Source organism: Schistocerca gregaria, chromosome 4 (assembly GCF_023897955.1).
Source record: "Schistocerca gregaria isolate iqSchGreg1 chromosome 4, iqSchGreg1.2, whole genome shotgun sequence".
Classification (NCBI taxonomy): Eukaryota; Metazoa; Arthropoda; class Insecta; order Orthoptera; family Acrididae; genus Schistocerca; species Schistocerca gregaria.
Genome location: NC_064923.1, coordinates 643,632,893 through 643,650,937, shown reverse-complemented (window position 1 = coordinate 643,650,937; position 18,045 = coordinate 643,632,893). Strand labels below are relative to the sequence as shown.

At 45.6% G+C, this 18,045-nt stretch overlaps 1 protein-coding gene across 1 annotated transcript in view; it reads right to left on the bottom strand.

The window, feature by feature from the left end:
* LOC126267846 (uncharacterized) overlaps nt 1-14,707 on the bottom strand; it is a 423,758-nt gene extending 409,051 nt beyond the window's left edge. Inside the window, exon 1 of the mRNA XM_049973154.1 lies at nt 14,542-14,707. Coding sequence (XP_049829111.1) covers nt 14,542-14,707 — 166 coding nt within the window. The remainder of the gene's footprint in view (nt 1-14,541) is intronic.
* Between the last annotated feature and the right edge of the window lie 3,338 nt (nt 14,708-18,045).

The following is an 18,045-nucleotide window of genomic DNA, read 5'->3' as shown; positions in this document are numbered from 1 at the left end:
TTGGGTGCATAGATCCTGAGAAATCAATACCCAGAACAACCACCTCTGGCCGTAATAACAGCCTTGATACGCCTGGGCATTGAGTCAAACTTGGATGGCGTGTACAGGTACAGGTGCCCATGCAGCTTCAACACGATACCACAGTTCATCAAGAGTAGTGACTGGCGTATTGCGACGAGCCAGTTGCTCGGCCACCATTGACCAGACTTTTTCAACTGGTGAGAGATCTGGAGAATGTGCTGGCCAGGGCAGCAGTCGAACATTTTCTGTTTCCAGAAAGGCCCGTACAGGACCTGCAACATGTGGTCGTGCATCATCCTGCTGAAATGTCGGGTTTCGCAGGGATCGAATGAGGGGTAGAGCCACGGGTCATAACACATCTGAAATGTAACGTCCACTGTCCAAAGTGGCGTCAATGCGAACAAGAGTTGACCGAGACGTGTAACCAATGGCACCCTATACCATCGCCAGTATGGCGATGACGAATACACGCCTCCACTGTGCGTTCACCGCGATGTCGCCAAACACGGATGTGACCATCACGATCCTGAAAAGCGAACTTGGATTCGTCCAAAAAAATAACGTTTTGCCATTCGTGCACCCAGGTTCGTCGTTGAGTACACCATCGCAGGCGCTCCTGTATGTGATGCAGCGTCAAGGTTAACCGCAGCCATGGTCTCCCAGCTGATAGTCCATGCTGCTGCAAACGTCATCGAACTGTTCGTGCAGATGGTTGTTGTCTTGCGAACGTCCCCATCTGTTGACTCACAGATGCGTTACAGCGATGCGGATAAGATGCCTGTCATCTCGACTGCTAGTGACACGAGGCCGTTGGGATCGAGCACAGCGTTCCGTATTACCCTCTTGAACCCACCGATTCCATATTCTGCTAACAGTCTTTGGATCTCGACCAAAGCGAGCAGCAATGTCGCGATTCGATAAACCGCAATCGCGATAGGCTACAATCCGACCTTTATCAAAGTCGCATTTCTCCTCCTTACACGAGGCATCACAACAACGTTTCACCAGGCAACGTCGCTCAACTGCTGTTTGTGCATGAGAAATCGATAGGCAACTTTCCTCATGTCAGCACGTTATATGTGTCGCCACCGGCGCCAACCTTGTGTGAATGATCTGAAAAGCCAATCATTTGCATATCACGGCATCTTTTTCCTGTCGGTTAAATTTCACGTCTGTAGCAGGTCACCTTAGTGGCGTAGCAGTTTTAACGGCCAGTAGTTTAGTTGTCAGTAAAGATGTTTTTGCGCTCTCGTCATAGGATTTTTAATTCATACATTTCAAGTATCGATCGTCGGCATTCCTTACCCCTCTCTGGGTGGATCTTTGGAAATCGGAATTCGCTTTTCGATTTTGTTCCAACACAAACATCTAGTAACTCGTATCCGTGTTTACGAGACCCACGCTGCTTTTCATCCGGGAGCTTCCCGGTCTCCGTTTCTTTGAGCTCACCCCAATTCAGGGAGAGCAGTGGAACACGGGGGAAACTGCGGCGCCCGAGTCAGCTCGGCGGGTGCGCTGCAGGCTGTGCACGCGGCGTCAGCAGACAAATGAGTGTCGTGCGCGCGGGCGACAGCGAACAGGCGCGGACGCGGCACGACCGCCACCGGGATAGGGACGGCCGCCGCTGCCGGCCGCCGCTGCCGGCCGTGCACCGCCGCCGTGTTACGCCGCCGCCGACTGCTGTCGAAGGTCGCGGGCTACACGGTAGCCGTGTCTGCCGCGCCGGGCTGCGCCCCTCGTCCCATCAGCCTGAGACGTAATCGGGGGCATCTAACTGCTCTCGAAATACGGGGTCACCCGAACGAAACGGACGCTTTTAGGTTGGCTGGCACACAGCTGTCAGTGGTGACGAGAAGACTCATACTTCAGACTGTCCGCCGTTTCAACAGCTATTGGACAGAAGATATCAGACCACCGTGTGTTTGTGTACGGTACCTGGGCGAGGCCATGGTGTTCACTATCAATGCACAATTGTTCGCCGCGCAGGGTTAGCCGTCAGTCATGGACTGTCTGGCTGGTCCCGGTGGAGGTTCGAGTCCTCCCTCGGGCATGGGTGTGTGTGTGTGTGTGTTTGTCCTTAGGATAATTTAGGTTAAGTACTGTGTAACCTTAGGGACTGATGACCGTAGCAGTTAAGTCCCATAAGAAACTTCCTGGCAGATTAAAACTGTGTGCCCGACCGAGACTCGAACTCGTGACCTTTGTCTTTCGCGGGCAAGTGCTCTACCAACTGAGCTACCGAAGCACGACTCACGCCCGGTACTCGCAGCTTTACTTCTGCCAGTATCCGTCTCCTACCTTCCAAACTTTACAGAAGCTCTTCTGCGAGACATGCAGAACTAGCACTCCTCAGTTGGTAGAGCACTTGCCCGCGAAAGGCAAAGGTCCTGAGTTCGAGTCTCGGTCGGGCACACAGTTTTAATCTGCCAGGAAGTTTCATATCAGCGCACACTCCGCTGCAGAGTGAAAATCTCATTCTGGAAACATCCCCCAGGCTGTGGCTAAGCCATGTCTCCACAGTATCCTTTCTTTCAGGAGTGCTAGTTCTGCATGTCTCGCAGAAGAGCTTCTGTAAAGTTTGGAAGGTAGGAGACGGATACTGGCAGAAGTAAAGCTGTGAGTACCGGGCGTGAGTCGTGCTTCGGTAGCTCAGTTGGTAGAGCACTTGCCCGCGAAAGGCAAAGGTCCCGAGTTCGAGTCTGGGTCGGCCACACAGTTTTAATCTGCCAGGAAGTTTCATATCAGCGCACACTCCGCTGCAGAGTGAAAATCTCATTCTAACTCCCATAAGATTTCACACACATTTCAACATTTGACGACGGGCAAGCAGAGTTGCACTTATGACCACCCACTGATTCTTGCAATTTTGGCGAGCAAGCGGTACTCATACACACGATTTTTAAACCATTCTCATTGCATGCAAATGAGGAATGATCACAGTTCATCATATTTGCCAGTTCTCGAGCGCACTGAAGTAATGCCTTTAAACGGTCTTCATAAAACCCCGAAAGTCTTCCTGATGAGAGTCACTGACGTAAAAATGATAGTGCTTAAAACGAGATAACAGTTTTCTTTCCATGCTTTGTCCAGTTGCATTATACGCATACACGGCGCAAATGTCTGGTTGCCTCCGCGACTGTCACCCCTCTACTGAACTCATACAGAAGAATATGCCGGAAAGGTTTCTGTTTCGCCATTTGGCACTCCATATTTTGAACTCAGTTGCTTGCAATTGAGTCTAGCTAAGACACTATCAGCTTAACTGCTCAAGCATTGGAGTTACTGCCAATAATAATATTCAGAAGAATGGAAATGTAAATTGATGATCTGTTAGATAACAATCAGTTTGACATTAGAAAATGTTAAGGCACCAGACAGGCAGTTCTGACGTTAATAATGAAAACAAGACTGAACATAGGAAAAGCTCGTAGGAGTTGTTAATCTGGAAAAAGCGTTCGACAGTGTAAAACGGTGCAAGATGTTTGTAGTACTGAGAAAAATAGGGATAAGCTATAGGGAAAGACGGGTAATATACAGTACACACAAGAAACAAGAAAGAACAATAATTGGTCATACGGAAATATTAAGACAGGCACAAGACTAGGATTGAAATTCAAGGTGAAAACATATCAGCGTTAAGATTCGCTGATGATATTGCTGCCTCAGCGAAAATGAAGCAGAACGACGGGATAAATTGAACGGAATGAACAGTCTAATGAGTACAGAATATGGACTGAGGCCAGATCGAAGAAACACGAAAGCAATGACAAACAGCAGAAATGAAAACAGTGAGAAACTTGGCGATCACGAAGTAGATGAAGTTAAGGAAATCTGCTATCGAGGCAGCCAAAAAACCAACGACGGACGGAGCAAGGCAGATATAAAAAGCAGATTAGCACTGCAAAAATGGCATTCCTGCCCAAGAGAAGGCATCTAGTATCAAAAGTAGCTGTTAATTTGACGAAAAAGTTTTTGAGAATGTACGTTTGGCGCACAGCTCTGCATGGCAGCTAAACATGGACTGCGGGAAAATCGGAACAGAATAGAACACATGCAGCTGAGATGTGGTGCTAGAGAGGATGTTGAAAATTAGGTGGACAGATGGGGTAAGGAATGAAGAGATTCTCCACAGAATCGACGAGGAAAGTAGTTCATGGAAAACACTGTGAAGAAGAAGGGACAGCATGGTAGGACATCTGTTAAGACATATCGGATTAACTTCCATGGTACTAGTGGAAGTTAGAGACTGAGATACATCCAGCAAATAATTGAGGATGTAGGTTGCAAGTTGAGACGGAAATGTTGGTAAAGGAGAAGAATTCCTGACGGGCCGCGTCAAACGAGTCAACCACTGATGACTGCCTGTACACCAGTATGATCGTAAGGTGACATGTACTGCCACGAATTCGTTGGATAGTAACTCAAACTGAAGATGGCATTTATAGCCGAAATCTAGATAAGAAAAAGAGTAATAAAAACTAACGGTATTTTGACTGATTACTCTGTCTCCCATTCTTTATAGTCTACTGTCGGTGTGCCCACAACGGTTCCTTATGGGACCAAACTTTCTTAAAAAGAAAAAAAGAAAGAAAGGAGTACGGATCATTGTCCTTACCCACAGCACATCTGTAGAATCCAATAACGATAGGGTATGTGACTGGCGAAGGTTGGTACCCATGAACACAATGCATTCCAGTGAGCGTAGTACAACATAATTAGACAACAGATAATAGAAGAAAGCCGATTGAACGTAAACCCACAGTTGTGCAAAATTGTGAATAGCATGACAAACAGACACCAGGGTAATCCACGAAACAAGCAAGCAAAATGCACATCATGAGTGATGCGTGTGACTGAGTAATTAGTGATGCACTATGTGAAAGAAACTCAATTCACCAGAGGAGATCGTCTCCTGTGTCTGCGCCACCCACGTTTTTCTTGACCATCTCCATTGGCCATTATTACTGCGAACAGTCACAGGCAGAGGAACAGATGGCGTGGACATTTTCTTAAATTTTAACCAGAGTCAACTGTTATCAATTATAGGAGTCGTATAAGGAGATGAAGTACAGGAATTTCCAAAAAACGAGGAGCCTTTGTATACCTGTGCAACTGATCATTGAACATAAGTCTACTGAAATTGTGTGTATGAGATACGAAAGGAATTTTCACTCAAATTGTTCTGTTAAAGAAACAGTGCCTGTACTTTAAGGACCCTGAACAGCCTTGTGTAGTACGTGGAAGACTTCTTTACCCACATGCGACGGCGAATTTTGCTATAGTTGCTGTTGGACATTTTTTTCTTTCTTTCTTTTTCTGGAATACAGCTTAATAGGAACACTGAACTCCGAACGTTACATACATGCTGAACACTTTCTTTTTGGCAGAGTTGGCTGGGACGACGGATAAACAGGAGGAAATTAACGCTTGTCTTTGATGCTACTACACTTATTTTGGCCAGGAATTCCCTCTTTGTTAGTGTTTGTATGTTTCTTACAAACACTTTCATTGTCCATCATACGTCAGTCTCCTTGCAATGCGACGGCGAATTTTGCTATAGTTGCTGTTGGACATTTTTTTTCTTTCTTTCTTTTTCTGGAATACAGCTTAATAGGAACACTTAACTCCGAACGTTACATACATGCTGAACACTTTCTTTTTGGCAGAGTTGGCTGGGACGACGGATAAACAGGAGGAAATTAACGCTTGTCTTTGATGCTACTACACTTATTTTGGCCAGGAATTCCCTCTTTGTTAGTGTTTGTATGTTTCTTACAAACACTTTCATTGTCCATCATACGTCAGTCTCCTTTCAATTTAGCAGAATTTCTTGACTTCGGCTCTCACGCTAGTCGCATTTCTACTACTCCTCAATTACTGTCGTCTTCCATATCCCTTGTTCAGTAGGCTGTTCATGCCCTTCGACATGTCCTGTAGCTCTTCCTGACTTTGACTGAGGATAACCGCCATGAGTGTATCTTATGACGTTTATCCTTTCACCCAGAATTTTAATCCCAGTAACAAACCTTCATTTCGGTAATTGTTCCTTCAATGTGCAGTTTTAACAGTTGGGAAGAACACTTTATAGTTTCCTTACGTCCTTTTTTAATCCAAACATTTCGGAAAGCAAATGAGGTGTGCACGTCGCTCTCCATCACGGCTGTTTCCAGGGAGAATGTCGAGTGGTAGCGCCGGGAGCTCGTGGTCTCGCCGGCGCGTTCTCTCTTCCCGAGCACGGGTTGGACTCCCGGCGGGGTCAGGGATTTTCACTTACCTCGAGATGACTGGGTGTTTGTGTTTTCCTCCTCATTTCATCTTCATTCCTGCAAGTTGCAGCATTGGACTGAGCACGGGTGGGAATTTGTACGGACGCTGATGACCGCGCAGTTGAGCGCCCCACAAACCAAACATCATCATCATCATCATCATCATCATTCATCATCATCATCATCATCATCATCACCGAGTGCTAGATGTTGAAATGGGATTAAATGGGGACTCTCACATCCTCTCCGACTGGCAAAGGAAACAGAGTTAGCTGCCTCATCAGGTGCGTCCTTTTTTTTAACGCTATAATATACCACTTAATCACAGCTTAACTTAGTCAAAATGTTTTAATTTTTTAAGGTGATTGCCAACAGTTGTTAAGCATTTTATGAAATGCATGACTTAAATGAGTCCTTTAAGAAACATAAGCTGTATTTTTGGTACCCTTAGTAGCATTGCGTAGTTCATGAATAACTTTTTCACTCCCTTCTGACTATGAGCTGGGCTATGGTTGCTGTTCGTGTACTCGGGCTACGTCCTTCACTATCACTACTGGCTTTGGTTAGTAAGCATCGTCCCAGTACAAATGTGCGTGCACTACTGAAAAATGAAAAAAAGCACCATGAATTTGCCACCCAGCAGAGGGAAATTGTATTGGCACACTCTTGACGATATATACAACAAATTATCGCACCATCAGAGCTACACGCATCTAAGTGCAGTACAGAGGCCGTGCGGCATAGTAACCTGTATATACTCCTTTTGCAGTAATGCAATCTGCGATTCTCCAATGGAGAGGATCTTTGAGGTGACGAAGATAGTCTTACGGAATGGCCTATCATACGATTTCCATCCTGTGCTTCAACCAAGAAAGATTTCCTGCTGGTCTTGAATAGTGCACAAGATGATGTTTCGTCCAGTCTCAAACACTCTCATTGGGGGACAGATCTGGAGATCGCGCTGGCCAGGATAGTTGAAGTACACCTCGCATAGCAAGTTGGGTGGTGTGGGATCTCGTATCTGGACTTGCACTGCCACGCTGGAAAAGCACATCGCCTTGTTGGTGCGCGAACCGTAACACGACGCGTTCAATAATGTTTTTGATGGACAGTGCACAGTTAGATGCTCCGTCCACGATCGCCAGAAGAGAACGGCCGTTCTAAGGTATCGCTCACCATCCCGAGACGCTGGCTGTTGGCCCTATTTACCTCTGTTGTATACAATCCAGACGCTGGCGTTCACCTCCACGAAGCAACAGACGCATGTGATCATCGTTGGCATCAAGGCAGAAGCGACTGATCACTGAAGACGACAAGTCCCCATTCATTCTTCCATACTCGCCTATTGCGACACCGGAGGGGACAGGTTGCACGATGTCGGGGTATGAACGTATCGTAGCCCTGCTTCACCGTGACGGTTGCGGACGGTCCTCTCTGTTACCCCCCCCCCCCCCCCCCCCCCCGCCCCCCAGTAACAGCGTCCCTAATTTGTAGTCGGTTACGACATTTTGTTTAATATGCGACTGTTTTGGCATGCATCTGTGCGTCATCGCTGTCCGGACCCAGGCTGACGGTCCCATGAGCCTGCTGCTGACCACTGGCAACATCATCGATGAACTGTGGAAACCCCCGCTCCACGTGTAATGCAGTTCTGCGGTGTGACCACCCAGCCTCCCGCCAACCTACTACACGCATTACGTCAAACTCGGTCAGTTGCACAAATAGTTCACGTCCATGCAGTCGCGGTATATTAACGATATTCCAGACACAGACGTAGCTCTGTAACGCACGGAATACTGGCTGCTACTGGCTCTGGAGGTGAACAACTACTGCGGAACTGAAAACATCCCACTTCCGATAACGAGTTTTCTGAGTCGTCTGACCATCGCATTAACTGCTCTCTCGCTGCATCTCGTGCAAGCATGGCATGCCTTCCTTACTTGAGTCAAGGTGTTCTCTTTCCATTTTCCAGTAGCGTTTATTATTTAACGTATCATATCACTCATATCAAATATGGCAACGTGGTTAATGCAGCCCCATCAGAACTGATAAACAACAAGAGAACACTGAAGTTAAAATCTTCTGTGTTATTAGGCATCGTCATGTTTCTTCTAAAATGTTCGACGTTTTGACCCCTCTGCTGGGATGTTCCTCAGGATCTTTTGGTGTCCAGTACTGCTAGAATACTGTCAGAGATGAGTGTCGCGTCCGCTTATAAAGGTGGAGTTTTCTGGCGTTCGTGCTGGAGAAGTGACAGTATTGGTTAAAATTCATATGGCTGTCATTGGTTTGCCATAGTCATAGGCTAATATTCCCGCTCTGATGCAGAAGAAGGGGCTCTGGTAGCTCATCTCCTATGGATACCATTGGCGGTCCATCGTCATTGGATAGAAAGGCACTATTCCACACTTATGCTGGAGAAGGGTTATTGGTTGAAATGCCTGCTACCGCTACTGGTTGGTCGTCATCAGTGGCTAGATTCTAAACGGACAGAGAGTGGGAATGTTTACCCAAAATATTAGTGTCCGCCGAGGTGACTTGCAGCGCGTTGTTTATGCCGCTCACATACTGCGGCCTCGTATTTACTTCCTTGATGGCGGGGAGCCACGAAGCCGGAAGCCTGTAGCCGTCCTCTCTGTTGAAATTAGATTCATTCTTAGAAATTTCGACCGCTTCTCGGACCTTTCTTCTATAAATGGTTGTTTCTTTAGCCAGTACACGTACGTTATTAAAATCTATGTCAGAGCCACAGATCTCGTGATGTTCCGCTACTGCCGATTTTGCACTTTGTTTTAGCCGCATGTGCCTTTCGTGTTCCATAACGCGTTCTTTAACAGTTCTTCCCATGTCGCCCATATACTCTTTGCCGCAGCCACATGACACTTGATAGACGCCAGCATTGTGGAGGTAATCAGGTGCATCCTTTGTCCGTCGGAAAAAGTCTTTTGTTTCGTTTCGAGTAAAGAAAGATGTCTAAATACCATTTTTCTTTAAATTTCTGCTTATGCGGTCAGTGACCCCACAAGCGAACGGTAACCTGACGGAGTAAGAAGGCGGTTCCTCGTCATTCTTATTAGCGGTATAGATATTCCGCCTAAAAGCCCTGTCGATTGAATAACTGTCATAAGCATTTGCCTCCAAAGTCCGCTTTAAAAAATTCAACCTCGATCCCAAGTTGTCGTTATTGCTGATACGGAAGGCACGTGAAGACAGAGTGTTGAGTACTGCTTGCTTCTGGGCTGGGCGGTGGTGCGAAGTGGCATCTAAATACCTGTTGGTGTTAGTCGATTTTCTGTTCACTCTGTGACCTAGAGTGTTATCAGATCTTCTGTATACCAACACATCTAGGAACGGGAGACCGACCTCACTCTCAACCTCCAAGGTGAATTTGATTTTGAGGTGAATTCCATTTAAGAAATTGTGGAATGCATGAAGTTGTTTTCGTCGTGTCACCACATAACCCCGAAGATTTTAACTTCAGTGACAACGGCCACGAAAGCCTGCACACTTATATAACAAGAGAACAATTAGGTATCTTTACTAAGCAGGTGATGCGACAGGTGTGAAAACCTAACCTGACACACCATACCTCTCGAGTGAGAACATCTGTTTGTTCTTTTGATGTTCAGCAGTTCAGTTGGCACTGCATTAATAACACTACCATATTGCTATAATCATATGACACGCAAATAACAAGCATATTTTTATGCTGTGGTGGTAGTTATTAACCAAAAGCGATACTGACGGTAAAGGATATATAGACAGAGCGTTCATGCATTCCATGAGTCTAAATGGTTTGAGGAACAGTCCACAAACGCAAGTGTGCTTGTGTCGCCAATCAGGTCACCTCCCTCGATTCTACGGAATGAGAGGAGAGCTGCCAATTTTTCCAGCGTTTCGAGGAGTTCATGGCATGACGCGTCGCCACCGTCGGAGCAGCGACAAGTGCTACACGATACTACGCTGGTGTCTCTAAATTACTCGTTAGTTTATTTTGCCACGTGTAGCAAAGATGATAACATAAAATTAGATTGTCAGAATCTGTAAGTGAAACGTGCTCCATATAAACAGGTGTAGAAACAAAATGCCTAGGAAAAAATGAAAATTGCGTTTATTCAATTACACCTACATGTCAGTTCTGTACTCAGCGACGTAGTTTACAGAAAGAATTTAAAAAAAAAGGTGATCTTGGCTTCGATGCAGAGGAATTCAGTTAGTACTGGCTTAACAATTTCCTTAATGGTTATGTACTGCTATAGGTTTCTAAAATTTAATCGTTGACAAATGTCACTATTAGTGAATATTACGGAAATTAATTTCTCTGTTGTAAGTTGCACTTTATTTGTTTTCTAGTTTTCCCTAGTATTATCGCGTTTAAGCGTATGGAACACAATTTTTAAACACCATGTATGATCTACTGAAAATACAATTTACTGTAACCAGTCAATTCCTCGACGAGTTTCGGAGAATTACGAGTACTTCCTTCACTTATGTCATTTAATAACACTTTAGTGTATTGTATGTACGACTTTTCGGTAACCAGTGGCACTGTCTGGCAGTGACAGACAAAGGCCTTTTTTGTGGTACAAAGATCAAAATTTTGTAGATTTTTGGTTGCATGGATGAAGAGTAATAAAAACGTTAAAACTTTTCAGTGATGTTGCTTATACAGTAATAATTACACGTTACATACGCTTTCTGTTAGCTGAATTTATCAAAGCTGGGGTATTAAGAAATAACAATTGCAACAAAAAACATGCAGTGTGGTAGTAATACTGCTGCCGGTAATGACACGTCAAATACAGCATTTTACATTATTATCGTACTAAGATGATATTTTTTGTAGGGGGTTGGTGTTGGGAGAGGGAGAGGGGTGAGAGACAGAGATTATGACAGAGATGAATGTTGTTATTCATGTGATTCAAATGGCTTGTTACTGCACTAGGTTGAAATTGCTAGTTTCGTTTGCTTGTGCCATACAAGCATTTGATGGCATTAGCAACCTCAAAGATGTGTGCGACACTCGATCCTAACTTGCCTTGGGCTATGCTTTTTGAGGCAATAACGACAAGCGAAATTAGCATCTTCTTCAAGAGTTACTTGTACACTGTGAGGAATGGTTGTCCATACAAGGAATAACTTACACTGTGTGATCAAAAGTATCCGGACAAACCCAAAAACATACGTTTTTCATATTAGGTGCATTGTGCTGCCACCTACTGCCCGTTACTCTAAATCAGCGTCCTCAGTAGTCAGTAGACGTCTTGAGAGAGCAGAATGGGGCGCTCCGCGAAACTCACGGACTTCGAACGTGGTCATGTGATTGGGTGTATCTTGTGTCATTCGTTTGTACGCGAGATTTCCACACTCCTAAACATCCCTAGGTCGACTGCTTCTGATGTGATAGGGAAGTGGAAACGTGGAGGGACACGTACAGCACAAATGCGTACAGGCTGACCTCGTCTGTTGACTGACAGAGACCGCCGACAGTTGAAGAAGGTCGTAATGTGTAATAGGCAGATATCTATCCAGACCATCACACAGGAATTCCAAACTGCATCAGGGTCCTCTGCAAGTAATATGACAGTTGCGCGAGAGATGAGAAAACTTGGATTTCATGGTCGAGCGACTGCTCATAAGCCACATATCACGCCGGTAAATGCCAAATGACGCCTCGCTTGCTGTAAGAAGCGTAAACATTGGACGATTGAAAAGTGGAAAAACGTTGTGTGGAGAGACGAATCACGGTATGTAATGTGGTGGCAAGATGGTAGGGTGTGGGTATGGCGAATGACCAGTGAATGTTGTCTGCCAGCGTGTATACTGCCAACACTAAAATTCGGAGGCGGTGATGTTATGGTGTGGTCGTGTTGTTCATGGAAGGGGCTAACACCCCTTGTTGTTTTGCGTGCCACTATCACATCGGAGGTCTACATTGAAGTTTTAAGCACCTTCTTGTTTCCCACAGCAATTCGGGGATGGCCATTGCATCTTTCAACACGATCGAGCACCTGTTGATAACGCACGCCCTTTGGTGGAGCGGTTACACGACAATAACATCCCTGTATGGAGTGGCCTGCACAGAATCCTGACCTGAATTCTATAGAACATCTTTGGGATATTTTGGAACGCCGACTTCTGCTTGTGTGATTCGTTTGTACGCGAGATTTCCACACTCCTAAACATCCCTAGGTCGACTGCTTCTGATGTGATAGGGAAGTGGAAACGTGGAGGGACACGTACAGCACAAATACGTACAGGCTGACCTCGTCTGTTGACCGACAGAGACCGCCGACAGTTGAAGAAGGTCGTAATGTATAATAGGCAGATATCTATCCAGACCATCACACAGGAATTCCGACCGACATCGATACCTCTCCCCAGTGCAGCACTGCCTGAAGAATGGGCAGCCATTCCTCAAGAAACCTTCCATCACCTGATTGAACGTTGCCCGCGAGAGTGGAAGCTGTCGTCAAGGCTGAGGTTGGGCTAACACCATTTTGAATTCCAGCATTACCGGTGGAGGACGCCACGAACTTGTAAGTCATTTTCAGCCAGGTGTCCGGATGCTTTTGGTCACGTAGTGTACCTCCATTAAAGTATAATGAAGACTTACATAATTCCAGGATTTAACCTTTAAGCTGATTAGTCTGTTCAATCTCCGCTCTGTTTACCACAAGATCACATCAATGATCAATTAGGAGAGTAACTTATGCATAAACGTTTTATTTGGCAACAAATGCCAGAATAATTAACCATTAAGTTTAAGAAGGATACTTTCAAGTTATGACACAGTCTAATGTGTACGTACCGTATTTATATATACTAGGGTATGTTCTACGTTCGGTATACTTAAATAATGTTGAATGGATCCTGGTTGAGAGGATGTTGCTGTGGGAATGTATTAAGAGTGGTAGCTGATATACTAGTTAGTGGCTGTATTCAGACTTAGGCATATTACGTTAAACCACGAAATCACTCAGGTAACATACTTATTATGTCTATAAATGACATAAAAATTGACTTGAACCCAATCTGACGGGTGGGAAGGGGGGGGGGGGGGGTGCAAACTGTTTATTTGTAGGTGGCTATGTTGGATTCTATGATGTATGCGCGCGTGTGTGTGTGTGTGTGTGTGTGTGTGTGTGTGTGTGTGTGTGTGTGTGGATGAATGATGTGAAATCTTATGGGACTTAACTGCCACGGTCATCAGTCCCTAAGCTTACTCACTACTTAACCTAAATTATCCTAAGGACAAACACACACACCCATGCCCGAGGGATGAATCGAAACTCGGCCGGGACCCACCGCACAATACAGCAGCTGAGACCACTCGGTTAATGCCGTATGTGTGTGTGTGTGTGTGTGTGTGTGTGTGTGTGTGTGTGTGTGTGTGTGGATTAGCCTGCGTTAAAAGCAGATATGATACTGATGTAAATGTCAGTGTTTTCATTTAGGATGGATACAAGGGGTCACTATAGATTAGGGACTGGTGAGGCGAATGAAGTAGAATTCTACTACTGACGTAAATAACATGTCGTCTGCGGCGTCATATTCGTGGGCATAAGTTGAAAGCTAAATAAAATAGTAAGGAAAGAATACAGAGGTTTTTTTTTGGTCGAAGTAAATATTACAAAATAAAACTTATTTATAAAGCTCAAGTAAAGACAGCGATACGTAATTACCACTACATGTAAGGTATGCATCAGAACGAAATCGAAACGGACATCACAAGAAGAAATTTAACTTTTCGTCAGAAATAAGTTGAATCGAGTGTCGCATAAACACTGAAATAAAAAAGAACACGTATATATCGCAAAGAAAAAAATACCTGTAAACCGACGGCGTATTATAATTCTCGACAAAACGGAGTTTTTGTTTCCTGCTAACATTTTACTTTTCATGACCAGCATGTCGTAACTACGACAATCAGTGTGGTTATTACGCCTACATTCCAAATACGCACCAACACGTGACGCCACACCACAGACGCCATTACGTCCCCCGTCAAGGCTGGTGGTTACTATCGCATGTTTTTCACGGAACCGGTGGCTGCAGCATCGGAGGGACGAGCAGGAGGCCGAAGTTGGCGAGCGCGGCAGGTTCGTTGCACCGGTACCGATGTCTGCGAGATGGCCTGTAGCAGTGGAGCTGTCGCGTGTATATTTATCCGGCGCGGCGCGCACCGTCCCGTTGTCGCGCCTTGTCCTGCCGCCGCCGTCGGTGTCGGTGTGAGTGTCGCCGCCGCCCCTACCCCCACCGCGCCGCTCTTGAAGGCACCGCGGCCCCCTGTACTGTGCGGCCAGAGCGTGGCCGCTGCAGCGCGAGAGGCGGCACACACGCACGCGGCGTGCCCGTACTGGAACACGGCTCCTGTCGCGCGCCTCGAGGTGACGCCGAGCACGCTCTCGCGGCTGCATTCCTCCCAGGCGCCCGTGTCGCGACGGGAGCACGGTCATATACCATAGCAGCATATACCATACCCTCGGCAGGGAGGAATTGTTTACCGCTCGAAGGTTGCGGGGTATTGTTCACGTATGACGAGTCGCCGTGCTGTGATAGCAATTGTATTCTAGTAGCATGTCCGTAGAGGCCTGGTATAGATTCCATTTCATCGTAACATTGTTAAATCACTCGAGCAAGGGCTGGAAGTTTTAATATGGGACAGCAATGGCTGCCCTGGTATATCTAGCGCTGTTGTGGCTCCGAATCAAATACCATGCACGCCTTTACTTTTTTCATGATTAGCAATTCTGATTGTGAAAAATGGTTCAAATGGCTCTGAGCACTATGGGACTTAACTTCTGTGGTCATCAGTCCCCTAGAACTTACAACTACTTAAACCTAACAAACCTAAGGACACCACACACACTCATGCCCGAGGCAGGAGACGAACCTGCGACCGTAGCGCGGTTCCAGACTGTAGCGCCTAGAACCGTACGGCCACCGCGTCCGGTACACCTAAGAGTCGTCTGGAGCATTCTTGCTGATGTTTCGGTAGATATTTGCTGGCTGAGTGTAACGTCACCGGTTTTTCTAGTTGCTGGTTGATAGATTAGTATTGATCGGCCCTGGCTAAAACTCGGCGATAGTCGGTAGAGCGATGATACTGTTATTACGTAAAGACGACGTTACAGAAAGCAATGCTGAACTGAACTCTGGACGTGTGCGTGGTATTTACTTCACCAGTTGTGACCAATATTACGCTACTCGTCGTAATTAACTCGTTTGTATTCGATGGTTTAACAGTTGCTGTAAAAAGTATGAATGATAAGTTCAATCTAGTTTCCCCGACACCAACCTCCCAATAGTTTCCAGAATGAGATTTTCACTCTGCAGCGGAGTGTGCGGTGATATGAAACTTCCTGGCACATTAAAACTGTGTGCCGGACCGAGACTCGAGCTCGGAACCTATGCCTTACGCGGGCGAGTGCTTCTGCAAAGTTCTCAGGAGAGCTTCTGCAAAGTCTGGAAGGTAGGAGACGGGATACTGGCGGAAGTAAAGCTCTGAGGACGGGGCATGAGTCGTGCTCGGATAGCTCACGTGGTACTCGAGTCTCGGTCCGGCACACAGTTTTAATCTGCCAGGAAGTTTCTTACCAGCGCACACTCCGCTGCAGAGTGAAAATCTCATTCTGGAAACATCCCCCAGGCTGTGGCTAAGCCATGTCTCCGCAATATCCTATCTTTCAGGGGTGCTAGTTCTCCAGGGTTCGCAGGAGAGTTTCTGTAAAGTTTGGAAGGTAGGAGACGAGATACTGGCAGAAGTAAAGCTGTGAGGACGGGGCGCGAGTCGTGCTTAGGTGGCTCAGTCTGTAGAGCGCCGGCACGGTAGCTCAGCGTGTTCGGTCAGAGGGCTGCTTGCCCTCTGTAATAAAAAACTGAGTAAAGGAATCAACGATAAACTTGAACTGATGTCTCGTGACGTCCGCTCAGACCAAACGCATCGAACTATATCGAAGCCGGCACGGTAGCTCACCGTGTTCGGTCAGAGGGTTAGCTACCCTCTGTAATAAAAAGCTGAGTGAACGGATCAAGAAAGAACCTGAACAGGTGTCATCGGACGTCCGCCACGAACAAATCCAACGCACAAAATAGAACAAAATGAGATAAAAAAAAAGGTCTGTAGAGCACTTGCCGGCGAAAGGCAAAAGTCCCGAGTTAAAGTCTCGGTCCGGCACACAGTTTTAATCTGTTTTAATCTGGCTTGAAGTTCCCCATAGTTTGGTTGTAATTTAAAATCTCTAATAAGTTGTAACATTGCGATTGTTTCCTAACCTCAAAGAGTTTCTATATATGCGCCGAGCGCTTCAGTCAAATATCATCGCAGCCCGCAAAAGATCACAGTTATGTCTCTAAACAATTTTGTAATTTGGAATCACAAATGCGCAAACTGGCATGAAAGGGTGGTTTATTTCACAATAACAGTCACTTCCTAACAAGGCCGTGAGGAAGAAGCTTTCCAATGTGGTGGTGGTGGGGGAGGGGGCGGGGAATTTATAAATAATCTGCTTTAAAACTATTGCCAAGTTCCAGAGCGCATTCCCAATTACGAATGAAGTTAATTGTCTATCACAGTTCAGTGCCTAACTAGAGTTGAGTTACTGTCTATCACTGTTCAGTGCGTAACTAGAGTTGAGTTCCTGTCTATCACTGTTCAGTGCCTAACTAGAGTTGAGTTCCAGTTATCTAATTGAAAAGTTCACTTCAGTCTAATATAAGGTAGCCATCTATCTGAATTCTAAACGATGTTATAGTTGAAGTCAATGTTTCGTTTCGCTGCGTCGTAGTAGATCACAATTATCAATCCTCAAAAAACAATCTAACCGCGCCTACATATACGAGTATTCAAACACGTTTGATCAGCTTCGTAACGTAGTGACAATGGATCAAATATTCCTTCGCCATTACTCGCGATTCTCAAAGAGTTCTCATACGAAGTGTTCTTTGAGATCGTTGGTTCTACTTTGCTAATTTTAATTATGATGATTTTGCGATTTCCTATGATTTTGAGTTTGAGTTTACTGATATCTACCTTTCTTTTGTAAGTTGATAAATTACTAAGTATATGGTTCTTGTTTCAATTATTGGTTATTATCCAAATAATGGTGTTAAATGGAACTTTGGTTACTTGTTCACTTTTCATGGAATTTGGAACCTGTTTTGGGGTATTGGTTGCTATTTTTTTCTTTTTCATTTTTCTTCGGGGAAGTGGCATTGCATCAGGGTACGTAAGTGTAGAAGGTACTTCACTCTTCGACTCCTGAGTGCACTAGATCTTGTTGTTGTTATTGTTGTTCGTATGGTCTTCAGTACCAAGACTACTTTGTCTAGCTCTCCATATCAGCCTGTCCTGTGCTCATTTCTTCGTTTTTGCATGACTACTGCAAACTACAGCCATCTGAACGAGCTTACTGTGGTACAAATTGGGAGTCGCTCCAAATTTTTGTCCCCACACTTCCCTCCACTTCCAAACTGGCGATTCCTTGATGCTTCAGGAATCAACCGATTACTTGTTTTGGTCAAGTTATGCCACAAATTTCCTTTCTCGTCACTTCAATTTGTACCTCCTCATTAATTATCCGATCTGCTCACCTGATCTTCGGCATTTTGCTGACGCGCCGTATTTCAGCAACCTGTAAGTGGTCAGGTTGTAACAATAGATATCATGCGACAGCACGCGCTGCCTAATGTGTTCCAAGAACGCCGCACATACAAACAGGGTTCTTCCTGGGCTCATACCTCGGGCTGTATTGGT